A 19,568-nucleotide genomic window follows, 5' to 3' on the forward strand; every position below is an offset into this window, starting at 1 on the left:
GGTTGGTGACCCTGCCTGGGGACCCACCAGCATCAAGAGGTTGGAGAGAAGATGAGGAATCAGCCAGATACTGAGAAAGAGTAACCAGTGGGGGAGGAGGAAACCCAGGAACGTGTGGAGTCTCCGAAGCGAAGTATTTTCAGGAAGAACGAGTGATCGGCTGGGTCAAACAGGTGAAGTGAGGTGAAAGTTGAGAATAGACTACTGGAAAAAGTTACTGGAGGGCAGTAGTAACCTTGACAGGAGCAGCGTTTGACTCCTGACCTCATGGAGGCCCACAGCTTGACTGCTGACTGTCGTTAAGAGCTCCCTTATTATTCATTTTCTCTTCTCAGTTTGGTTGGAAACTTTGCAACATCAGGGATGATGAGTCAGTGTATCCACAGAGCGTGAATACCACCCACCTGAAGACCCTTTTACCAGGGCACTGATCTAGAGCCGTTTTCCTCATGCCTGACTTACCTTGGACGCAGAATTTCAGTTCCTTAGGGTCAGTGACAACCTTTCTGCTTTCCCGGATCATAGCCCGGTTCTTTTTGGTTTCTCCCCAGAGATTGGTGCCACCATACATGCTGGGAATGTTGAGAATGGCGATGCCTTCAAGGAAGATGTTGCTCAGGTCCACCCCAACCCCGTCACACTGAGGGGCAGAGAGAAAAGGTCATCTGTTAGTATCCTCAGTACATCCCAATACAAGGTTCTGTGTGTGGTGGGCGGTGGAGGCTCTCATGAAGGGCGTGATGGATCCTCAGCCACCAGTCTGCTTCTGTCAGAAGCTGAATCTTGAGCAAAGTTGCTCAGGCCTGATGCTATGACCACTGTAGTGGGATGGGGGAGTCATGTCTTGGTCATGTCTGGGGAAGACAGGACAAGACTCCAGAGACCAGAAGGTCTATAGGTCTAAAACGGCTTTGGGGATGGTTCACAAGACAACTACAAACCTGTTCTGCAGTCCAGCCTCATTATCATCCATTCTGACCCTTCCTAGCCATTGTGAAGATTTGGGTAGGACACTGATTCCAAAACCTAACCCAGTAGTTTCTCAACAGCGACAGGAAAGTTTCATCTACCACCTCTTATCCCTCCTGTGAAAGCAGAAGACTGTAAGAGTTGGAAGGCTTTCAGAATGTGCCTGTCTCCGCATCTGCATCCTAAGTGCAATTTTGGCACATGTGCTTGCTGATGTAGCACAGTTTGTTTACCCAATCTCTACCACCCGCATCCCCCGCCAAGTACAAAAGGCCAGAAAGCTTGAATTTGCCTGTTTCATTTATCAATAAATTCAGACCGTTCTGCCATAATGTTTATCAATGCAGCAAGAAATACATTAGCACTGATCCTGTTCATCAGGATTGTAGGCAGTTTACTTCATTTACAGAAGCAAAAACTGGACCCAGAGAGGTGAGCTAAGATTGCACAGCTGAAAAATAACGGCAGGGGTTCTATGTTTGGAATTTCACTACCAAACCCAACCTCTTCATCTTGCTTATTGTGAGTCAGGAAAAATTGAAAGCATGCAGCCAAAATCCATGGTCTTTAAGGTTATCTACAAATCCAAGCTTCTAGAGATTTCTCAACAGAGAAGGAATAGAAAGGTAGGGCTTGTTGTCATTCACGTTGGCTTACTTTCGGATTTCTTTGATGCTCTAAATTTATGGTGTCTTATCCTCATGACTTGTTTTACCAATTACAAAATGGAATAGAGTGTGCTTCTCTGGTAACTCGGAACTCACTTTTTCATCGGGGAATTCTGATTTTTGAAAGGTTTCTTTATGTTGAACCAGATGCTCTTTCTTCCTGCCTCAACCCATTAGTCCTGTTCTCCCTTCTGAAGCCAGACAGAATGACCTTGTTCCTTCTCTATGGGACAGCTCACCAGATACAAGATGAAATCATCACCATCATTGTGCATATGTATTAGTCATCTGCCAGGTAAGCTTTTATATACATCCCATTCATTACCTTCATAATAATCTTGCAAGGTAGTTACTATGACTCAAATCATTCTCCTACTACTTGAGACCTTGCTGGAATCATTCTAATGGTCCCTTGGCCAGCCACATGCTAGTCAGAACCTTGCCATACCTGCGTGCCTATTCTTCTGGGTTCTTGAACTAGCCATCATACAATGACTTCCCAGAACCCCAGGCCCTCTTAGGTCTCAGGAAAGGTGGAAAGGTGATGCGCCAGATTTGGGAAAGTGGAGCCAACGGTGGTATACTGTTGGCTTAAACGGAACACAGGCCCTGGGCCCCTCCCCGGAGGGTTTCTGAGCTAAATCCTCGAACAGTTCCATGACGTCACCCGGCCACCCGCCAGCTGCCGGGACTCAGGGCAGTTCCTGGGGAGAGCACAAGGAGGGCGGTGGTCCCCGCGCGCGCGATTAGCGATCCCTAATTTGGGACTGAGCTAGCCGGCTCTCCTCAAGGCTGCGCTGCACTGACACTCGGGTATTTATAGACCAGTTTGGGGCTGAAACAGAAAGCTCTTGTCCTGGGTAGCGAGACAGACAAGCCCGCAACCCTGCTCCCAGTGTGCGTGGGCGGCGAGGTGCTGGACCACGGGCCTCGGAGTCCGAGGCGGCGCTGCAGGCAGAGTGTGGTGCATCAAGGCCAGCCCCGCTCCTATCCCCTTGGAAGCGGTTCAAGAATCTGCCCGAGCCCAGGCCGGGAGCGACCTGTGCCCGCCTCCTCCCAGGCCCCAAAGCGCCGGCCCGCAGCTGTCCGCCCCGTTCACTGTCGGTTATCCTTAAGCAGAAGATACCCAGAGTTCTGGTTTCTTTCTGAGCCTGGGATGGTTTGTTTGTTTGGTGGAAGGCCGGTGCATAGGTAACCAGAGACTGGGTTGTGAAGTCAAGGCGTAGTTCTGTGCAAACGAAACGCACTGGGAATTCGTATTCATTCTCTCCCTCCCAATTCATCTCCCCTCCCCCCATCTCGAATCCCTAAATCCTCCTATTTGTGGGCAGAACTAGGATCCACCAAGCTCTCTGTGCACCCTGAGTGGGACTGAGAGCAGAAGAGGTGGGGGAGGGCATCGACACTGCCCAGGCTATGGGCTCTTCCACCCGCCGCCTTTCTCCCGCGTTACCTCCGCCCCACCCTGTGTCCGCCCGCCACGGTGACCTGAAAAGGCTGCGGATGTGAACCTGCTCTCCCCAGAGCAAGGCCGTCTCCATTTCAGTCCTGAGGATCCTATTTCTGAAGGTCCTCAGAGAAGGAGATCCCATAATTTATTTGATGACCTGTTTCAGTTTTTAGCAACTAGGAAATTCTCCCTTCTTCTAACCTGATTCACGGTGCCACAATTACGGGGGTTTTCTCTGGTTTAGAGCTCAGGCTGTTTTTTTACCTATTCCTGCCCTTGGGCTGCGTCTGCTCTCCGGAATGACCTCCCCCGGGCCAGATATTATGGGCCACCCAGACTTCAATGGTTCTGGGGGCCCTTGCCCCCTTTCAGCTTGATATTTTCTTTCTTAGGTTCCCTGCTTTATATTGATTTGTCCCTCCCATCTTTGATGACTCTTTCTTGGTCTTTCTTTTCATCTTTTTATCATGGGTATTTCCAAATATAGAGGGAAGTCGAGAGAATGATAAATCCCACATAGCCAAAATCTCAGCCTCAGCAGTTGGCAATTTACAGCTAATCTTGTTTTAACTGTACCCCAGTTCATTGCCCCACCTCCATACTGAACTGTTTTTTAGCAAAACCCTGATAGTCTAGCATTTAATCTATAAATACTTCTGCATGTATCTTTAAATAAGACTCTTTAAAAAAAGAATTACCCCAACACTATTATTACTCTTAAAAAGTAACAATAATTCATTAATATCAATAAGTATCCAGTAATTGTTCAAATTTCCTCCATAGTCTCATTTAAAAAATAATTGATTTGTCTGAAGGATATACAGATCAAATTTGGTTGATTGTCTTTTAGTTTCTTTTATCTATAAGTTCCTCATACTTTACTACCTTGTCTTTTAATATTTATGAAGGAAATGGGTCATTGGGCCCGTACATCTTCTCAGACTTGAATTGTGCATGAACCACTGCAGGATTGTTAAAATGCAGATTCAGGGGTCTCAGGTGGGGCCTGAGACTCTGCATTTCTACATGCTTCCTGGTAATACTGATGCTACATGTGTGATGGACTACACTTTGAGAAGTAAAACTGTAGCTTTTCCCAGATTCTGGATTTTTCTGATTGCATCTCTTGAGGTGTCTTTTAAACTTTCTCAGCCTGTGTTCTCTATTTTCAGTAAAGTCGATACTTTCAGATCAAGAGGCCTGATCGGATCAGTGGGGTTGTATATTTCCTATTGTATCTCATTAGTAGGCTTGTCTCTACCTGAATCCATTATACAGAACAAGTGGAGGATGATTCTTTCTTTTTATTTTTTTAAAGAGAGAGGGGAAGGGAAGGAGAAAGAAAGAGAGGGAGAGAAACATCAGTGTGTGGTTGCCCCTTGCACGCCCTGGCCTGCAACCCAAGCATGTGCCCTGACTAAGAATTGAACCAGTGACCCTTTGGTTTGCAGGCCTGTGCTCAATCCACTGAGCTGCACCAGCCAGGGCTTAGAAGATGATTCCTACTACAGTCCCTTTCTCTGCTTTTCTTCCAAATTCCTACAGATGCTATTTTCTCCATGAATTCTTACCTGTCCACTCTCCAAAAAGGATCTCTCTCTCTCTTCTCTGTATCTACGTTCTAATGGAATGAAAGACCTGAAGAGTCTTGAAAGGTCATTCAATGCAATCACCACATTTTATAGATGAGAAAAGTAGAGGTTTAAAGAGATGAAAGAAGTGGCTCAAGTCACACAGGTAATCAGGCTCAGCATCTCTGGAATTAGACTTTGGTCATTTGGATTGACAACTGAGAGGTCACGAGTGATTTTGTAAAGAGGAATTTTTTGGCAACTGGATGAGGGCCAAAGCATAGAAAGCCAGATGGAACACTAGATTTGGTAATCTCTGATCACCAAAATGAGATCTAGGATTGGTAAGTGACCTTTCTAGGTTACACAGCTATCTCTTGCAAGAGCTAGGGCTTAACTGGGGACTTTAGGGGTGATAGTGAGGGAACAGTCAGAAGCACCATGTGGTTGGGGGACAAATGGGACAGGAGGGAGAAGATTGAATCTAAAAGAGTAATGCAACTGAGGAAAAGGTTGTTCACGGTTGTTTGAGGCAGAGAAGATACTCAATGAATACCTTGTGGATGAATGGATAGAGACGAGGAAATTGGGAATGCCTAGGATGGAAAGTAAATTGTGTGCAAGAGAAGACGCTAAATATGGTGATGGAATAGATATTGGCCTGGGGATGACACTGGAGCCTTTTCCTTCGCAAGTGAGTGAAAAATGGGGTGGGGGAGGGTGTATCTGTATATGTGTGCATTTTTGAGAGAGAGAAGTGGGGGAAGGGAGGCAGAAAGAGAGGGAGAAACATTGATTGACTGCCTCCTGCATGCACCCCAACAGGGGACTGGACACACAGCCTAGGCATGAGCCCTAACCAGGAGTTGAACTAGCAAACTTCAGCTTTGCAGGGTGATGCCCAACCAATTGAGCCACACTGGTCAGGGCAGGGTGGGGGCATCTTTTGAAGAGGAAAAAGAGCTAGGCAACGTCTTGGGAACATAATATTTCAATTGCAGCGGGAAAGGAGGGAGAAAGCTGAGGAAGAGGTGGATGACATCTGGACACACTGGAATAAAGGTTCTGAAGGGTTGAGAGGGGGGTGGGCAGAAGGAGAGAGTGGCCTCCCTTGGTGCTTGGCCTCCATGACAGAGCCTCAGATACACACTCAAGGGCAGAGAGGTGGCTAATATAAAGACCTGACCAAGATCACCCCCTCCCCACCTTTCTTAAAGGATCAGGATGCTGATAGCTATTAGGTGAAGGGAAAGCACCAGTGTACCACTCTGTACAGCCCCAGGTTCCTGTAGGGTCCTGGTAAGGATGGGGTGGTAGGGTTCATTTACAGTGGGAACATTTTTGCTTTGGTAGGTGGAGAGGATGTTCTCTCTGTGAACTGGTCTGCCAGATTGGAATGTATGTTAGACTATGGGGAAGCCTGGGCACTGGTCCAAGGGCCTCATTGGTTTGGAAAGAGGAAAGTAGCTGAGGAACAGGGTTCGCTGGGCTCTAGCAAAGGCCAAGCACTGTAGCCAAGACTGATCTGCAAAACAGGTCACAGAGCTGGGCCTACTTGCTTTTGTTTCTGCTGTACTCACCGCCTACACTGCTCATCAGCTCTTCTATGCCTATTAAAGTCCTACCCTTCCAGCTCAAAAGCTTTCTGCTCTGTGAGGCTTTCCCCAGTGTTCTAGCTAGAAATTGATATTCTCCTCCTCTGAATTTTCATTGCTTTGTTCTTGTTTCATGGGGAATGTATATTTTGACATGTATTTTGCATATTTGCCTGTTCCCAGGAGACTGTAAGCTCTCAGAGGACAGGGCCCATATGTGAGTTACACAGCACTGGGTTCTCCATAGTGCCTACCATGTCTTACCCATATCAAATGACCTGTGTAACTATTTGTTAATTGAAAGAAAGAATGTGTGGAGATCCCAAAATGGAAACCAAGGTATTCCTTAAAAAACCTGAGAAGGTTTTGTTCCTTTCAGATGGATCCCCACAACTTCTCAGGATGAATAATATTGACAGAATAAAGTGGACTGAATGTCCAGGTGAGGGAGAAATATGGAAGGGTAAGGTTAACCCAGGTGGGCAAGAAGAGGTCCTCAGATCACAGCTAAGAGAAATCTATGTCTGAACAGCTGGTAACAAGAATAGGGCACAGGGGCACAGTTTATATGAGAGACATTAAGAGAGAGAAGACAAAAGCATCCATTTATTCACCGAGCATGATGAGAACCTATTTACTCTGTGCTAAATCCTGGGGGTGGAACAGAAATGGGACACAGTTCCTGTCCTCAAGGTCAGGTCGATGCTAGAGGTGTGCCTGCGAAAGGCTTTACAGCAGGGTCTCTGGGTGGGGAGGTTGATTAAAGAAAGAGAAGGAGAAGCAGCAGCTCTGATTGTGGTGTTCCCTGGTGTAAATACTCTCGCTGTGGCCAGTTCCAAGCCACCAACATGACATCACTGAAAACAGTGTTGGGAAGACATGTGCCACCAAGCAAGCTGGCTCCAGCCTCCCTCTGGGAAGGAGGTAGATATCTGCGTATCTGCGGGACTTACGGCCAAAATAGAGAAGTTTATTGGGAAAGAAAGAAAGGCAGCCAGCGCAAACAGTGATGTCTATTTTCCCTAGAGAAGAACTGGAGAGAATGTTTTTAGTGTCAATAAAATGATGTGTCTCCTGAGGGAGGAAAAGGTGATAAATTGAGTGGTGTTGATGAGTGGTGATAGCATTATTGGAAAGACAGTCCAGTACAATTAAAAAAAAAATTGGCCCGGCATGGTAAATCTTATAGGACAGTGGCTTCCTTGCATTCAGAGGGGCTGTTTTATATCATTTTAGGAGCTAATGTCTGTTGTGGGCACTTACATGCTAATACCGATACACACGTTATATGGTTAACATTAATATACATCATTTATTGAGTAACTCTTATAAACCAGGCAGCTTGTATATTTTATGTCTAATCCTCACAACCCTACAGTGCTGGTATTTTTAGGCTTGTTTTTACAGATGAAGAAACACTGACTCAGTGAAACTAAGGAAGGTCCTTCTTTTCCAAATTCATGGTAGGCTTCATGAGCCTGCAGGTTTCCTGCATGAGGTGCAAATGAAGAGATCAAGGAGACAGCCCCACTTACCTATACAGTATGTACTCAACTCCTGTTCATCTAGTGTGCTATAACCTATGAGGTCACTTTTGGAGTATTCTACATACAAGGGATTTGCTTCCTCATTTCAAAGAGGACACCGGAAAAATATGGAGTCTGACAAGACAGGAGTGGTCAGCATAGTCATGGGTCTGTGCCTCAAGTCGTATAAAGAACTGGGGATGTTGAGTTCAGTGAAGATCAATAAGCAATGACATGGAGAATAGATCTTCAGCCCTGTGAAGGAGCAAGAAGGCATGTTCTGTGTGCTGCCAGAGGGCAGACACAGGTCCAGTGGGTGGGGGATTCAGTGATGTAGCCCACAAACACTTGCTGTGCACCTATTTTGTTTCAAGCATCGTGCTAAGTGCAGGCAAGGGAAGGATACGGCGATGAACAGAACCCTCGTCCTTGTTCGATGATGGAGAGGAACTTTCTAAAAGTCAGAGCTGTCCAGCAGTGGAGCAGGCATCTGGAAAAGTAGTGAGCTTCCTACCCTTGGAGTAGTCAAGAGGAGGCTGGATGTGCACTTAGCAGCATGCGCCAGAATGAGTTTATTGAGTGGTAAGTGGGACTAAATTCCCTTCTAGCTCAGGGATTTGGAGTCTATGTTCATTCAGCCTTGCTTTGGCAGGCCAGACTGCTGTTCTGAAAAACGTGTCATCTGACCCCCCCTTCCCACCACCTTGCCCACCCAGCTGTGTGCTCTGCCTTTCTGACAGTGAGCGGTGGTGGGCCAGCGAGACTGGAAAGTGGCTGCCCTCTGTGACAGGGATGATGGAGTTTTGGCGGGTTTGTGTGGGTTCAAGGAATGCAGCATCGAAGCCATGTACACACAACCTGCTTAAGAACATCCCTTGGGCAGAAAATGTTTTCTTCCTCTTCAGCCCTCCTCTGTTGCTGTGCCAGGCGGGCACAATGGCGCCTTTGAGAGGGGCAGCTGCAAGGGGGTGTTGGCAGGGAGGCTGGAAGTAGAACATTGCAGCTGGGGGGAACCAAATTCATTTCCAGGAGCGAGCCTGTAAGTGGGTGCCAGTTTCCAAAAACAAAACTGCTGTTTCTGGGAGCGCAGGGTGGTGGGTTGCCTCAGAGTTGGACAGCGGGCAAAGCCATTTCCTATTCACTGCTCCACCCTCCCCAAGTTAAAGAAACCTGGTGTGTTGAGGCAGTCTTGCTCTGGATGCAGATTAACAGTATTTTCGGTCTGTCTGGGGAGCTCGGGCTAACTTGGGGTGGATGGGGCTTTTTGTGGGGTCAGAATTTCCTGCAGACAGAGATCAGGGCTGATGGCCATAGGGACTGGCAGGGCTCAGAGGCAGGTAGGCTTTTGGGCCACGAGAGAGGGCTCAGAATGGAGACCCCCTTCTTCTGCCTTGCAGGGTCACTTTCTCTGACCCCTTAGCTGCCTGGCACCCTTGGTGCCATATGGGCTCTGCCCACTCACTGTCTTAACTCTCTTTGGTGGGAAAGAGGTGGGAGAACTCTGGCATTTCCTGTCCCGGGTGCACAGTTGTCCCACACCCTCTACGACTTTCAAAGGTCCCAGCAACAGCTCAGAGATAGGCGTGGGAGGTCTTCCCACTCACCACACTGTTAGGACAAGGTCTGAGTGCCAGGCTGCAGGCTCAGCCATCTCCCCCTTTGTGTTACAAATGTAGCAAGGTGGACCCTGACTGGTGTGGCCCAGTGGGTTGGGCATCCTCCTGCAAACCGAAAGCTTGCTGGTTCCATGCCTGGCCTGCCTGGATTGTGGGCCAGGTCCCTAGTTGGGGGCGTGGGAGAGGCAGCTGATCAATGTTTCTGTCACACATCAATGTTTCTCTCCCTCTCTTTCTGCCTCCCTTCCCCTCTCTCTAAAATAAGTAAACAAAAATCTTTAAAAACAAATGGAGCAAGGTGGGTCCCTTTTGTTTTGGTGGCTTCCAAAAAAAAGGTCTCACTTGAGGCTGGTCAAGTGGTAATTCCTATTACTGTTCAACAGTAATTAGTAATTATCAGATTTTTCACACTTTGATTCAATTGTACAATCAATACAGAGCAATTACTTCACTTTAGGCATTGTGCGAAGCCTGGGGAAACCGGATGAATAAGACAGAGTCCTCGCTTCAGACAGCTGACTGCCTAATAGATATGCCAAGTCCCAAAGGGAATCCCATTACCACTCAATAGACACACGCACTAAGCGCTAATTAGGTAGAAAGCAGCAGCATAGTGCAGAGACCACTTCCTACAGGGAATGCTAGGGCATCATGGGGGCACTGGGCTCGAAACTCGTCTGAACTTGGAGTACTCATCTTTCGGAAACTCAGTTTCCTTGTGTAAATAATGGGGATGATACAAAGCACGAAGAGTTGTTACAAAGATTAAATAAGGTGATGTATGCAAGTGCCAGGACAGAACTAGTCACAAGGAAGTGCTCCGTAGGGGGTCGCTGTTGTTATTAACGTGTTGATCCTAAGGATTTGAGATATAACATGTACGTGTGCACCGTGGTATTCATCTGATACCTTGTTAGATTTTATGCCCTTCCTAAAAGAACCAATTCTTCTACCGTCTTAATATATCTTCTATAAAAGACTGGGATCAGCAAGTTTATTACTTCACTGACCAACGCAGATAAACAAAGACCTATCTACTATACCCAATAAGACATATTGTATAGAATATTCTCTGTCTGTTTCATAACTCAGTTGTAGAAGTGGAAATGGGTTGAAACTGTTTTCTTCCCTGAGATCACTGAATCTCCTGAGTGTGGAAAAAAAGATCATGAATTATTTTCAATATTCTAAAAAGTCTAAGAGAAATAATATATTTGCCACTGACAGGGCCTCACAGTTCATTATTACTTAGAAGATGCATTTGCTTGGGGAGAGTTTTCTCCCACTAAGGGACCTTGGCAGTAGAAATGTTAAGGGGCCTTTTGAGGGGATGCCTTCTAATCCAACATGCTAAGTCACGTCACCCCAACCTTGGTCTTATGAGACCTCCTCGGGCCTTGTCGAACCACTGGGCTGCTTATCTCCCTACTGCTTTGTGAGATGTAGGCATGAGAATTCATCCTCAAAAGTTATTCCAAAGTCCTTGGAAGACACAAAGTATGGATAGCCAGGAGTCTGAAGACAAAGGAAATCAAGGCAATTCATGAAGAACAAAAGAAATGAAAAAGAACAGGAAAATAAAAGCATATGGATGAATGGAGGCTTGAAGTGAAACACTGGGTACACATTCGAAGGAAATAAAAAGGAGCATCATTTAAGAAAGAGGAAAAGTTATGTGTCAGAAACTGCAAGCTGACAGTAGAATTTTGTAAGAGAAGACTGGAGGAAACATTGCTTCTTGGTAGGCCGAAAGACTTACGGATCAGTGAAGGAAACTTGTAGTCAGTTCACGGCTAAAGAGGTGGAGAGCTAGGTGGATGAAGCTGTGTTTAAAAATGGGTAAGGATTTAAGAAATGGAAGAATCCTAGAGGTCCTCCAGAGACCTGCTTTTAGAGAAACAAAGGCTAATATTATTAGACTGAAACAAGGCCAACACTGTAACGGTGGTGAGATTGTGGGTTCCTTCTCTTTTGCCCCTCTGTAGTTTAAAATGTTCTACCATGAATTTGGATTACTTTATAATCAGGAAAAGACTGTAGTGGGACATAGATGGAGGGAGCACGAAGAAACGGGTGAGGGCATTGGGAACAGAGAGGCTGTAGGATGAGCAAGAAGAAGAAATGTGAAGTGGCAAGAGCTGCCTTGGGTGGTCTCACAGCGACGAGGAGGCTGGAATGATGGAGCCGGCGGACTTGACTGAGGAAGGGAATAGACCAGAAGCAGGATATCTCTCCAAGGCCCCTTCCTGCCTTCCTTTGGACTCTAGGGTTTGATGTATAATCAAGTTGCCACCTTTTATTTTCCATAAACTCAAAATCCCTTCTAATATCTTCTCAGCTTTCCCTTCCCCATGAACATGTTTTCACGTCATCTTCCTGGGGACCACTGTGGCTGGGTGGATGGGCTGAGCATCTGGCCAGTCCCCACCTTCATCATTCCAAGCTCTTTAGGCCCTACCTGCCTACACTGAGAAGGTTTCGATGATGCCAGAAGAGGCCAAGATGCTTGAAGATCTTTTCCCCTCGAACTGAAAAGTGTCCAATATTGCAAGTGAATACCAGGGCAGAAAAAGAGAACGCCCCCACTTGGAGGTTGGAGAGCCACGGTTTCTCTTCTGCCACTTACTGGCTGGGTGAACTTGGTCCAGCTACTTCACCTGCAAAGTCCTTGACTTCTCTCTTTTGAGAAAAAAATGACACTTGGTTGGATTGGAGTAACTAAAACTATCTGTGCAACCTGAAAGTAATCAGATTCATTATTTATTAAGCTTCTTTACGTGCACATGGCCGTGCTAAATGTTGGTTTCAGAATTTACGATTCTCATAGACAGGGCCCACATCATGATATAGATTAACCATCTCTACTGTGCCCTGCGTACTCCCTTTTGTAAAGTTAAACTTGTAAAAATTGAGGTGAAATTCGCGTAACAACATTAACCACTTTAAAGTTATAATTCAGTGGCATTTAGGACTTTCACTCACTGTCTTTTTAAAGTGTAAAATAACACAATTATTTGGGTTGGTTCCATTTTGTTGTGATAAAAAAAAAAATGCTACACCGTACCTCCGTGCTCGTCCTCTTGTGAGCTCAGGTGTAGCAAATTCTCTAGGTCAAGGTTGTGAAGAACCTGCTAGGTCATACAGTCCACAAAGTCATTTTCAGTTCAGCACTTACTGCCACTGCCGAACAGAGAGGTTTATCACTTACGTTCCCACTGGCAGTGCCTGAGAGGTCCCATTTCTGCTCCTCACGGTTGTGGTGGGGTCATCGCGGAGCACTGCAGAGCCGCTGAAAGTAACGAGCTAGCTCTATCAACAGCAACGCGGAGGGATCTCAAGAACATAACGGCGAGTGAAAAAGGCAATTGCAGAGTGCAAAAGGACTGTGGGAGACTCCGTTCTATCTGTAATATTTTTCTTTTGGTTAAAAATACTTGAAGGGAATAAAACAAAATATTGATAAATATCCATTCTAAGGGAGAGGGAAAAGGGAGTATTTGACATACTGTTCTCAAGATTTTTTAAAGTAGTATTTTAAAATAAAAAAACTCAATTGAACCGATGAGCAGAGATTTCCAAAATACACTGGATATAACAGATTATTTTTGAGCAACTTCCAAATTTGGACTCACTTTTCCCCATGCAGAGGTTCACATTACTGAAGCTGGCGCGCCTTCCCTTGTGAACGTTGTTTTAAAGTAGATGAAATATCAAGGAATTTTGGAAGTTCTTATTTTTAGCTGGTAAAATGAAAAATTTCCACAGCATGTAAAATAAGTGCTCGAGTCGCAGCCTGCCTCGTTCGCTCCACCTAACTATGATCACATCTAAAAACTTTTGCAAGGCTATTCTGGGCCTGGGGTGCGGAGGTGACTCACTGTGTCCCTCCCTCACCCCACCCCCCTCCTGTTTATTCAGGTGAAATCAGATTAAAATGAACATCAAGGGCAGCGTTGAAAGGGAAGTCTCTCAGAGACGGAGCGGCCCTGAGAGACTGCCTTAGACCAGGGCTGATGAGAGTCATGTGGGTGACGTGCTGGCTTCTTGACTGGAGTCGCCTACAATTCACCGAGCACCCATTTCCCAGGAATAGCACCAGTGTTCACAGGCCTTCCTCTGTGTTCCCGTGAAAGGAGCATTTAGGGTGAGCATTTGCAATGTTTTCGGGGTTTTTTTTATGCTCTCTTTTTGATGAATGTAAAAATCTCATGCCTGCTTTTAATGTTATCTGTGTTAACATAAATAAAAGTACATTAATAAAAGCGGATTGGATACGCCCCATACCTGGTGGAGAATCTTAGCTCCAGGCTAAAGTGCCTGTACAGTCCCGGAACTCCCTGGTTAGGGGCCAAATCTGCATTTGACGCCTGACCTGACCACTCATAGGCTGTGGACTTCAGGTGAGCGTTTTGCCTTCTCTCAGCTTCTACCCCCTTCTGTGAAAAGGTGATTTGGACACCACTCAGGCCTGCTTTGCAGATCCTGTGAGGCACTTAGCACCACTGCCAGTTACTTAAAAAAAACCAACAACAACAACTCTGAAAACTTTAATTGGAATTATAGCCTTGGGAAGTAGACTAACCCCCCTTACCCCATCTTACAGATGAGAATACTGAGGCCCAGACACACAGCTTAGCAAGTTATTTCACCTAATTGCAGAACAGGAGGACTAAGCCCCGAGGTCTTGTGCATCCAGGTCAGGCCCCTTTCACGGGTCCGGCCCTGGCCTAGTGTCTGTGTGTGAATCTTCTCCCTTGTCCAGAGTGATCTGGCGCAGGCGGCACCCCGGGACCCCTGGATCCCACTCCTCAGCACTCGTTAAGTGAGTACTGTATTACCTCTTATGTGTTCTGTCAACTGGGCTGTGAGCTTAATTTCAGAGGAGTCTAAGTCTCCTACTTATTCTCAACAAGCCACTAGCCTCAGAGAAACAGGTTGAATTCCGTGTAAGAGGCTTTTAATGGAGACCTTCCCACATAACCTCATTTCAGCCCCAAGTTTCACCATCCAGCTCTTTTTTCTTTTTAACTAGCAACACACACACACACACACACACACAATCTAAACAGATTTTCTTATCTGTCCCCTGAACCCTTTACCTTTGTGCCCTTTCTCAAGTTGCTGAAAGTCTCAGCCTCAGTTTCCTTACCTGTAAAGTGAGGACATCAATACCTGTCCTGCATATTCTGAGGGTCACAATGAGATGCTGTGTAGGGAAACCTTGTGTAAACTTTGAGGCAGTTTTCCTCTCTGACTCTCACCCACCATCCAGCCTGAACCCACTCCTTCCTCAAATGTGCAGGAGGACTGTGTCTCCTGTTCTCAAAGTCTTTGTCAGCAGACCTGCCCAGCTGCCTCGGCTGAGAGGGAACCAAATGGTCCTGCATTCAGTCAAGGAGGAAGAAACAGTGCGTTGGTGCTGAAGAATTCACTGAGTTTCTAGCACTTGTTAGGTAAAACTCTGTCTATTGGCTTCTGTGCTTAACTCATTCCAGGAGACCTCTCTGACCAGGTTTTAGCAGAGAAATCTCCGTTAAGTTACTTAATGTATCTGAGGCTCAGTTTCTTCATTTAAAAAATGTGATAGTACTTTCCTCATTGGGTTACTGGGTCAAATGAGGACCCAGAATGGTAGGCAGTCAGGGCATGTGACTTTCTAATGTTTCTCTCTCTTCTGTTTGTCCTTTGAAACCTCTCTGCTTCTGCTTGTTTTTCCATGAAATGGGAGTAATAATACCTGGCCTAGGGTTGCTGTGTGACTATGGAATATAGGCTGCGGAGGGCTTTGAGATGCTGACATGTAGTATAAATAACTGCCCGGGGGCGTTCTAGGGATAGGTGGCCTTGAACTGATGGGTGTGCTGGTCCTCCCAGGCCTGAGCTGTTGTATGCAGTGGCCACATTTAGAAAGTCACTTAGCATAGCTTCTTTCACTGTTTTTCCCGAGGCCCCTGATGCTCTCACAGCTACCTGGGGTGCTCTGCAGCCTCTTCACACCTGCCACTCACATGCCTCGCCCTCTTCTGTCCCTCTGTTTGCTCTGGATCACAAGGCGCAAGCCCAGTCCAGTTCACTGCTCTCTAAATGCAAAATTGGTGTCTGCCCTAATCTTGCCAACTGTCAGGAGCCGCCTGTCACGTGACACCCCACCCCATAGCCTCATGAATAAACACTAAAGACTCATTATGAGGAGATAAGGAAAACAGGAAGTTCCCCTAAAAGTCACCCTCCCCCCACCAGAAGCCACCAGCATCTTTAGCAACCAGAGGACCTGTCTGCTCTGCACTTGAGGAAGAGCCCTGGTGTCTTGGACCCAGAGGAGACTGTGACCAAGGCTGGCACGGGGGTGGGAGCAGGATTCAGGATTTGGGAGGGCAGGCCACAGAGGCAGGGGGACTGAGCTGCTCTATTCTGGGCACAGTTTCAAGGCCAGCTGCAGGGAGAACAAGCAGTCGCTATGCGCCTGCAGCTGGCAGTGGCTAGGCCAGGGCTGTCCCTCACTTAGGGTATATTTAAAGAGACCCCACTAGAGGGTCATGCCAACAGGAAAAATGCACACTCCCTGGTAGCCACACTCTCTCCAGCCCAGCACTCGCCTTCTTCCTGCAGCTTCCAGGCAATGGATTTACGGATCAACAGGATGGCTGGCCCCTCGGCCTTTGCCAGGTGTAGGTGGTACCACAGGGGGACACAGCCAGGGCCCCTAGGCCTCTCTGCCCTATAACTGAGCTGGCCAAAAATTCAGAGGATTAGCTGGATTGGCTCCTCCCACCCTGGGGTTGGTAACTCAGCAACCAACCGGGAGAGGCAGACAGATGAGTCAAATGCAAGCACAGAATCTCTGGCTTTGTGTTTTGTTTGTGAACACTCCCTGTGAGTGCAGACTCCCTTCCGGCAGGGAGAGGTGGGGCTTTCCCACACTGCTTCAGGCCAAATGTTGCTCCTTATAGGGATGCCCAGGCCCCACTTGACTGCTAATGGAGGCTTAGGGACAAAGCCTGTGGACCAGGAGGAGCCCATCCTCTCTGGCTTGGTCTTTCACAAGTGAAAACAAGACAACAGGCCCTGGCAAGGTGGGGTTGGTAGCTGAGAACTACAGACAAGGGAACCAATGGGCCTGAGATCCTGCAGAACAGAGACTGAGATGATGTGCATGAAAGTTTGGGCTTTTAGGTGGCCGGAGACTAAGGGGACCTTCTCAGAGCAGTGAGAGCACTTTCCCAGAGCAATCCAGCAGAAGTGGGGAGAGTGGGTGGGATTGGGCAGCTTATCAACCCTGGAAGGGGAGCCGGCAGGCAAACTGTCTGAGGCAGGCAGGCTGCTACAAGCGCCGGAAGAATCAGTAAGAGGCGAGTGCACCGACAGGATCAGCTACATAATTTGAAGGGCCCAGTTCAAAATGAAAGTGCAGGTCCCTTTGTTAAAAAATTATCAAGAATTTCAAGATGGTGACAGAAGAGCATTAAATGGAGGGCCCGTCTGAGTGACTACAGAGGTTGCACACCTGCAAAGCCAACACTGGGTACTTTTAAGTTAGCTCCTTGAAGTAGCCATGAAAGCCCGTGCGGGTGAGCTGCGGGTGTCTGGTTATCTCTGGCCTTAACTCCCTCTCACACCTTCTGCCCTATGACTACCAGGTCCCAGATTTTCCCAGATTTGGGACACTGCCTCTACTTCAGCAGCAGCTCCTCTCCGTGGGCTGGCGGCAGCTAAGTCTTCGCTGCCCCGAAAAGGGGGGACTGCAAGGCATAATAGGAAGAGGGCTGAGGGCAGGAATGGACTGTGGCCTTAAGGCCTCTGGCTCACTAGGCCCCAGAGCCCCAAGGACTCCCTGGACAGGCCAAGAAAGGCCAGTGCAGTGACTGGAGCCTTCTCTGAGTGAGGCTGCAGAGGATGGAGGTAAACGTGGACTACACTCTGGATCACCAACTAAGGACCCAAAGGGACATGTCCTGAGGGTGTGTGTGACAGTCCAGGAGCAGAATGAAGGTACAGGAACCTTTCTCCCCACTTGGGAACTTACCTCCAACTCTATGTGGTCATGGAGTTTCTTGCAGGTGGCTGCAAAGGTCTCTGAGGTGCCGAATTCAAAGTACCACAGCTTGTTCTTCATCCTGGACCATGAAGCAGAGACACGGCTCAATATTCTGTACTTGCAACGGTCATGTAAAACAGCTACGTGATCAGGGCTGGAAGGCCCCAGCCCTCTGCGTTCCCCAAGCTTCTGTTTTCAGCCCTTGTTAATCAGATGAACAAGGGTGGAAATTTTTTACCAACTGTTCTTGCTCTGAGCTTAAAGCAAAAAACTCATTCATTTCTTAGACATCATGCCTACTTTGGGTGAACTGCCAACTGGTCTTTGAACTTCCTGGTGGAAGTTCAGAGCAGGAGACAGGCCTGTTTGCCTCTGTATCTGAATCAAGGGAAGAGTTCCATGCAAATCAACCAGTGGTGGCAAGTGAAAGCACGCTCTGGTCACTGTTCTTTCTACTACTAATGCAGAAGGACTCCGGCAGAACCTTCCCTTGGGAATAGTTGGGGAACAAAGGGAGGCTCAGACAGCCTTTTGAGTCTGGAGGGATGTACAGTCTTGGGGCAGTGGAGGGATAGCCCCACAATAAACCAGCCAAAATGGGTGCTACTTTGTGTATGCTCTCACTGGGGGAAGCAGAGTGGAGAGAATTAGGCACAGAATTACAGGTAAGGTGGAAAGAGAAGAAAAAGAAAAGTGAGTTGTTTTGTAAGCGATTGTTTCCCTCACTTCTGCCTCAATTGTGTTTGGCTATGACCATGTTTCATTTAAGTAGACCTTGTCATATTTGCTTCAAAGTAAGAGCTCACCATTTTTTGAGCTCTAAGTTTTTCAACATTTTCCTAGTGCGGAAAAACAATGGGGTTCCCATGTAGCTGGGGACTTTGCAAAGTCAGATGGTATGTACTGACACTTGGTTGCTTTGATCAGATGGTCTCACCAGGAAGTGTTTCTGAAGGTATTCCATTCCTTCCATCCCAACTGTTGTCCCACTATCAGGGGCTGGCTAAGAGAAGGGACACCTGTCCAGTTTATGAGCTGGCAGATTTTGCTAAGGAAGGATTAAACAAAATCACATTCTTCTTGGCACATCTTCAGTAGAGAGGAAGCTACCTTGTGTGTTGCTGATCCTCTGTGCTCAGATTGGTGAACTGAGAGGAAAGCAGCATTCTCCAGAAGGAAGAAGGCTCTTATTTCTTCCCAGTTTTCCTTAGGCCATTGCAGATGACTCGTCAGAACAGCAGACACAACTTTTCTGTCTGCACTTCTCGAAAGGTCCACCCAGAACTTGGAGGATGAGACTATGTTTTTCCATTGCTTGAGGATTTCTAAGACCTAGTTGATTGGGAAGTAGCCTTTCTGACTCTTAGCTTGCATGCAAAGAAATGTCAAATCATGAAGGAAACAAGAATAAGAAAGATTTTGGGAGTTGTGCCTGTTGTGCTACATCACAGGTATGCACCTTCAGGGTGGCCAGGCAAGGGCCTGGAGCAGGCAATTTCACAGAAGGCATTCTCATCTGTATGCACCCCTCCCCCCACCCCTTCCTTTTTCTTTCTGTGCATACCATGATGTGAAAAAATGTAGGAAAGCAGTATTCTAGGTCACAGTCTCTCTGCATGCACAGTAATGTAAATACAAGGCAAGCTGTGATTCAGCAGTTCAGGATGGGGGCCTAAGGATACCTTGTTTTCTAACAAGTTGCTGGTGCTAATTTAGGAACCACACTTCGACTTGCGAGCATCTAGAGACTACATTTGTGGTTTGGAAAGATTAGTAGTCATAAGAGTTAGTTGAGGAATGTCAATAAAATGCTGCTTCCTGGGCTCCCATCTGCTGAGTTTCTATGTGATACTTGTAGGAGGGGGCCCAGGAATATGCATTTTTATGAGTGCCCAGGTGATCATTATGCAGGCGATCATTTGTCAGGACTTGGAGAAACATTGCTCTAGATCCCAATGAACTGACAACTAAGGAAGAGGACAGACCGATTAAAGCTGCAAGAGAGAATATTTCTCAGGGAGGCTAGAATGAGGGTCAGTGCCTTTCAACAGACAATGATGGCAAAAGACCCAATAACAGGAAAAACACAGATTGTCATAAATGTCAAGGTTGAGCATTGCTCTCCAGCAGCTAGAGCA

The 19,568-nt window shown here is 47.0% G+C and overlaps 1 protein-coding gene across 8 annotated transcripts in view; it reads right to left on the reverse strand.

The window, feature by feature from the left end:
- Window positions 1-19,568, reverse strand: part of DGKG (diacylglycerol kinase gamma) — a 191,523-nt gene that overhangs the window by 45,967 nt on the left and 125,988 nt on the right. For all 8 annotated transcript variants that reach the window (XR_008426130.1, XM_053918191.2, XM_053918190.2 and 5 more), the window contains 2 exons: window positions 17,419-17,509; window positions 463-640 (listed from right to left, as the gene is read on the reverse strand). Coding sequence is in view for 7 of the 8 variants with exons in the window: in XM_053918191.2 (XP_053774166.1) it covers window positions 463-640; window positions 17,419-17,509 (269 nt within the window). In the remaining variant the exon portion in view is untranslated. The remainder of the gene's footprint in view (window positions 1-462; window positions 641-17,418; window positions 17,510-19,568) is intronic.

Source organism: Desmodus rotundus, chromosome 2, assembly GCF_022682495.2.
Source record: "Desmodus rotundus isolate HL8 chromosome 2, HLdesRot8A.1, whole genome shotgun sequence".
Lineage (NCBI taxonomy): Eukaryota > Metazoa > Chordata > Mammalia > Chiroptera > Phyllostomidae > Desmodus > Desmodus rotundus.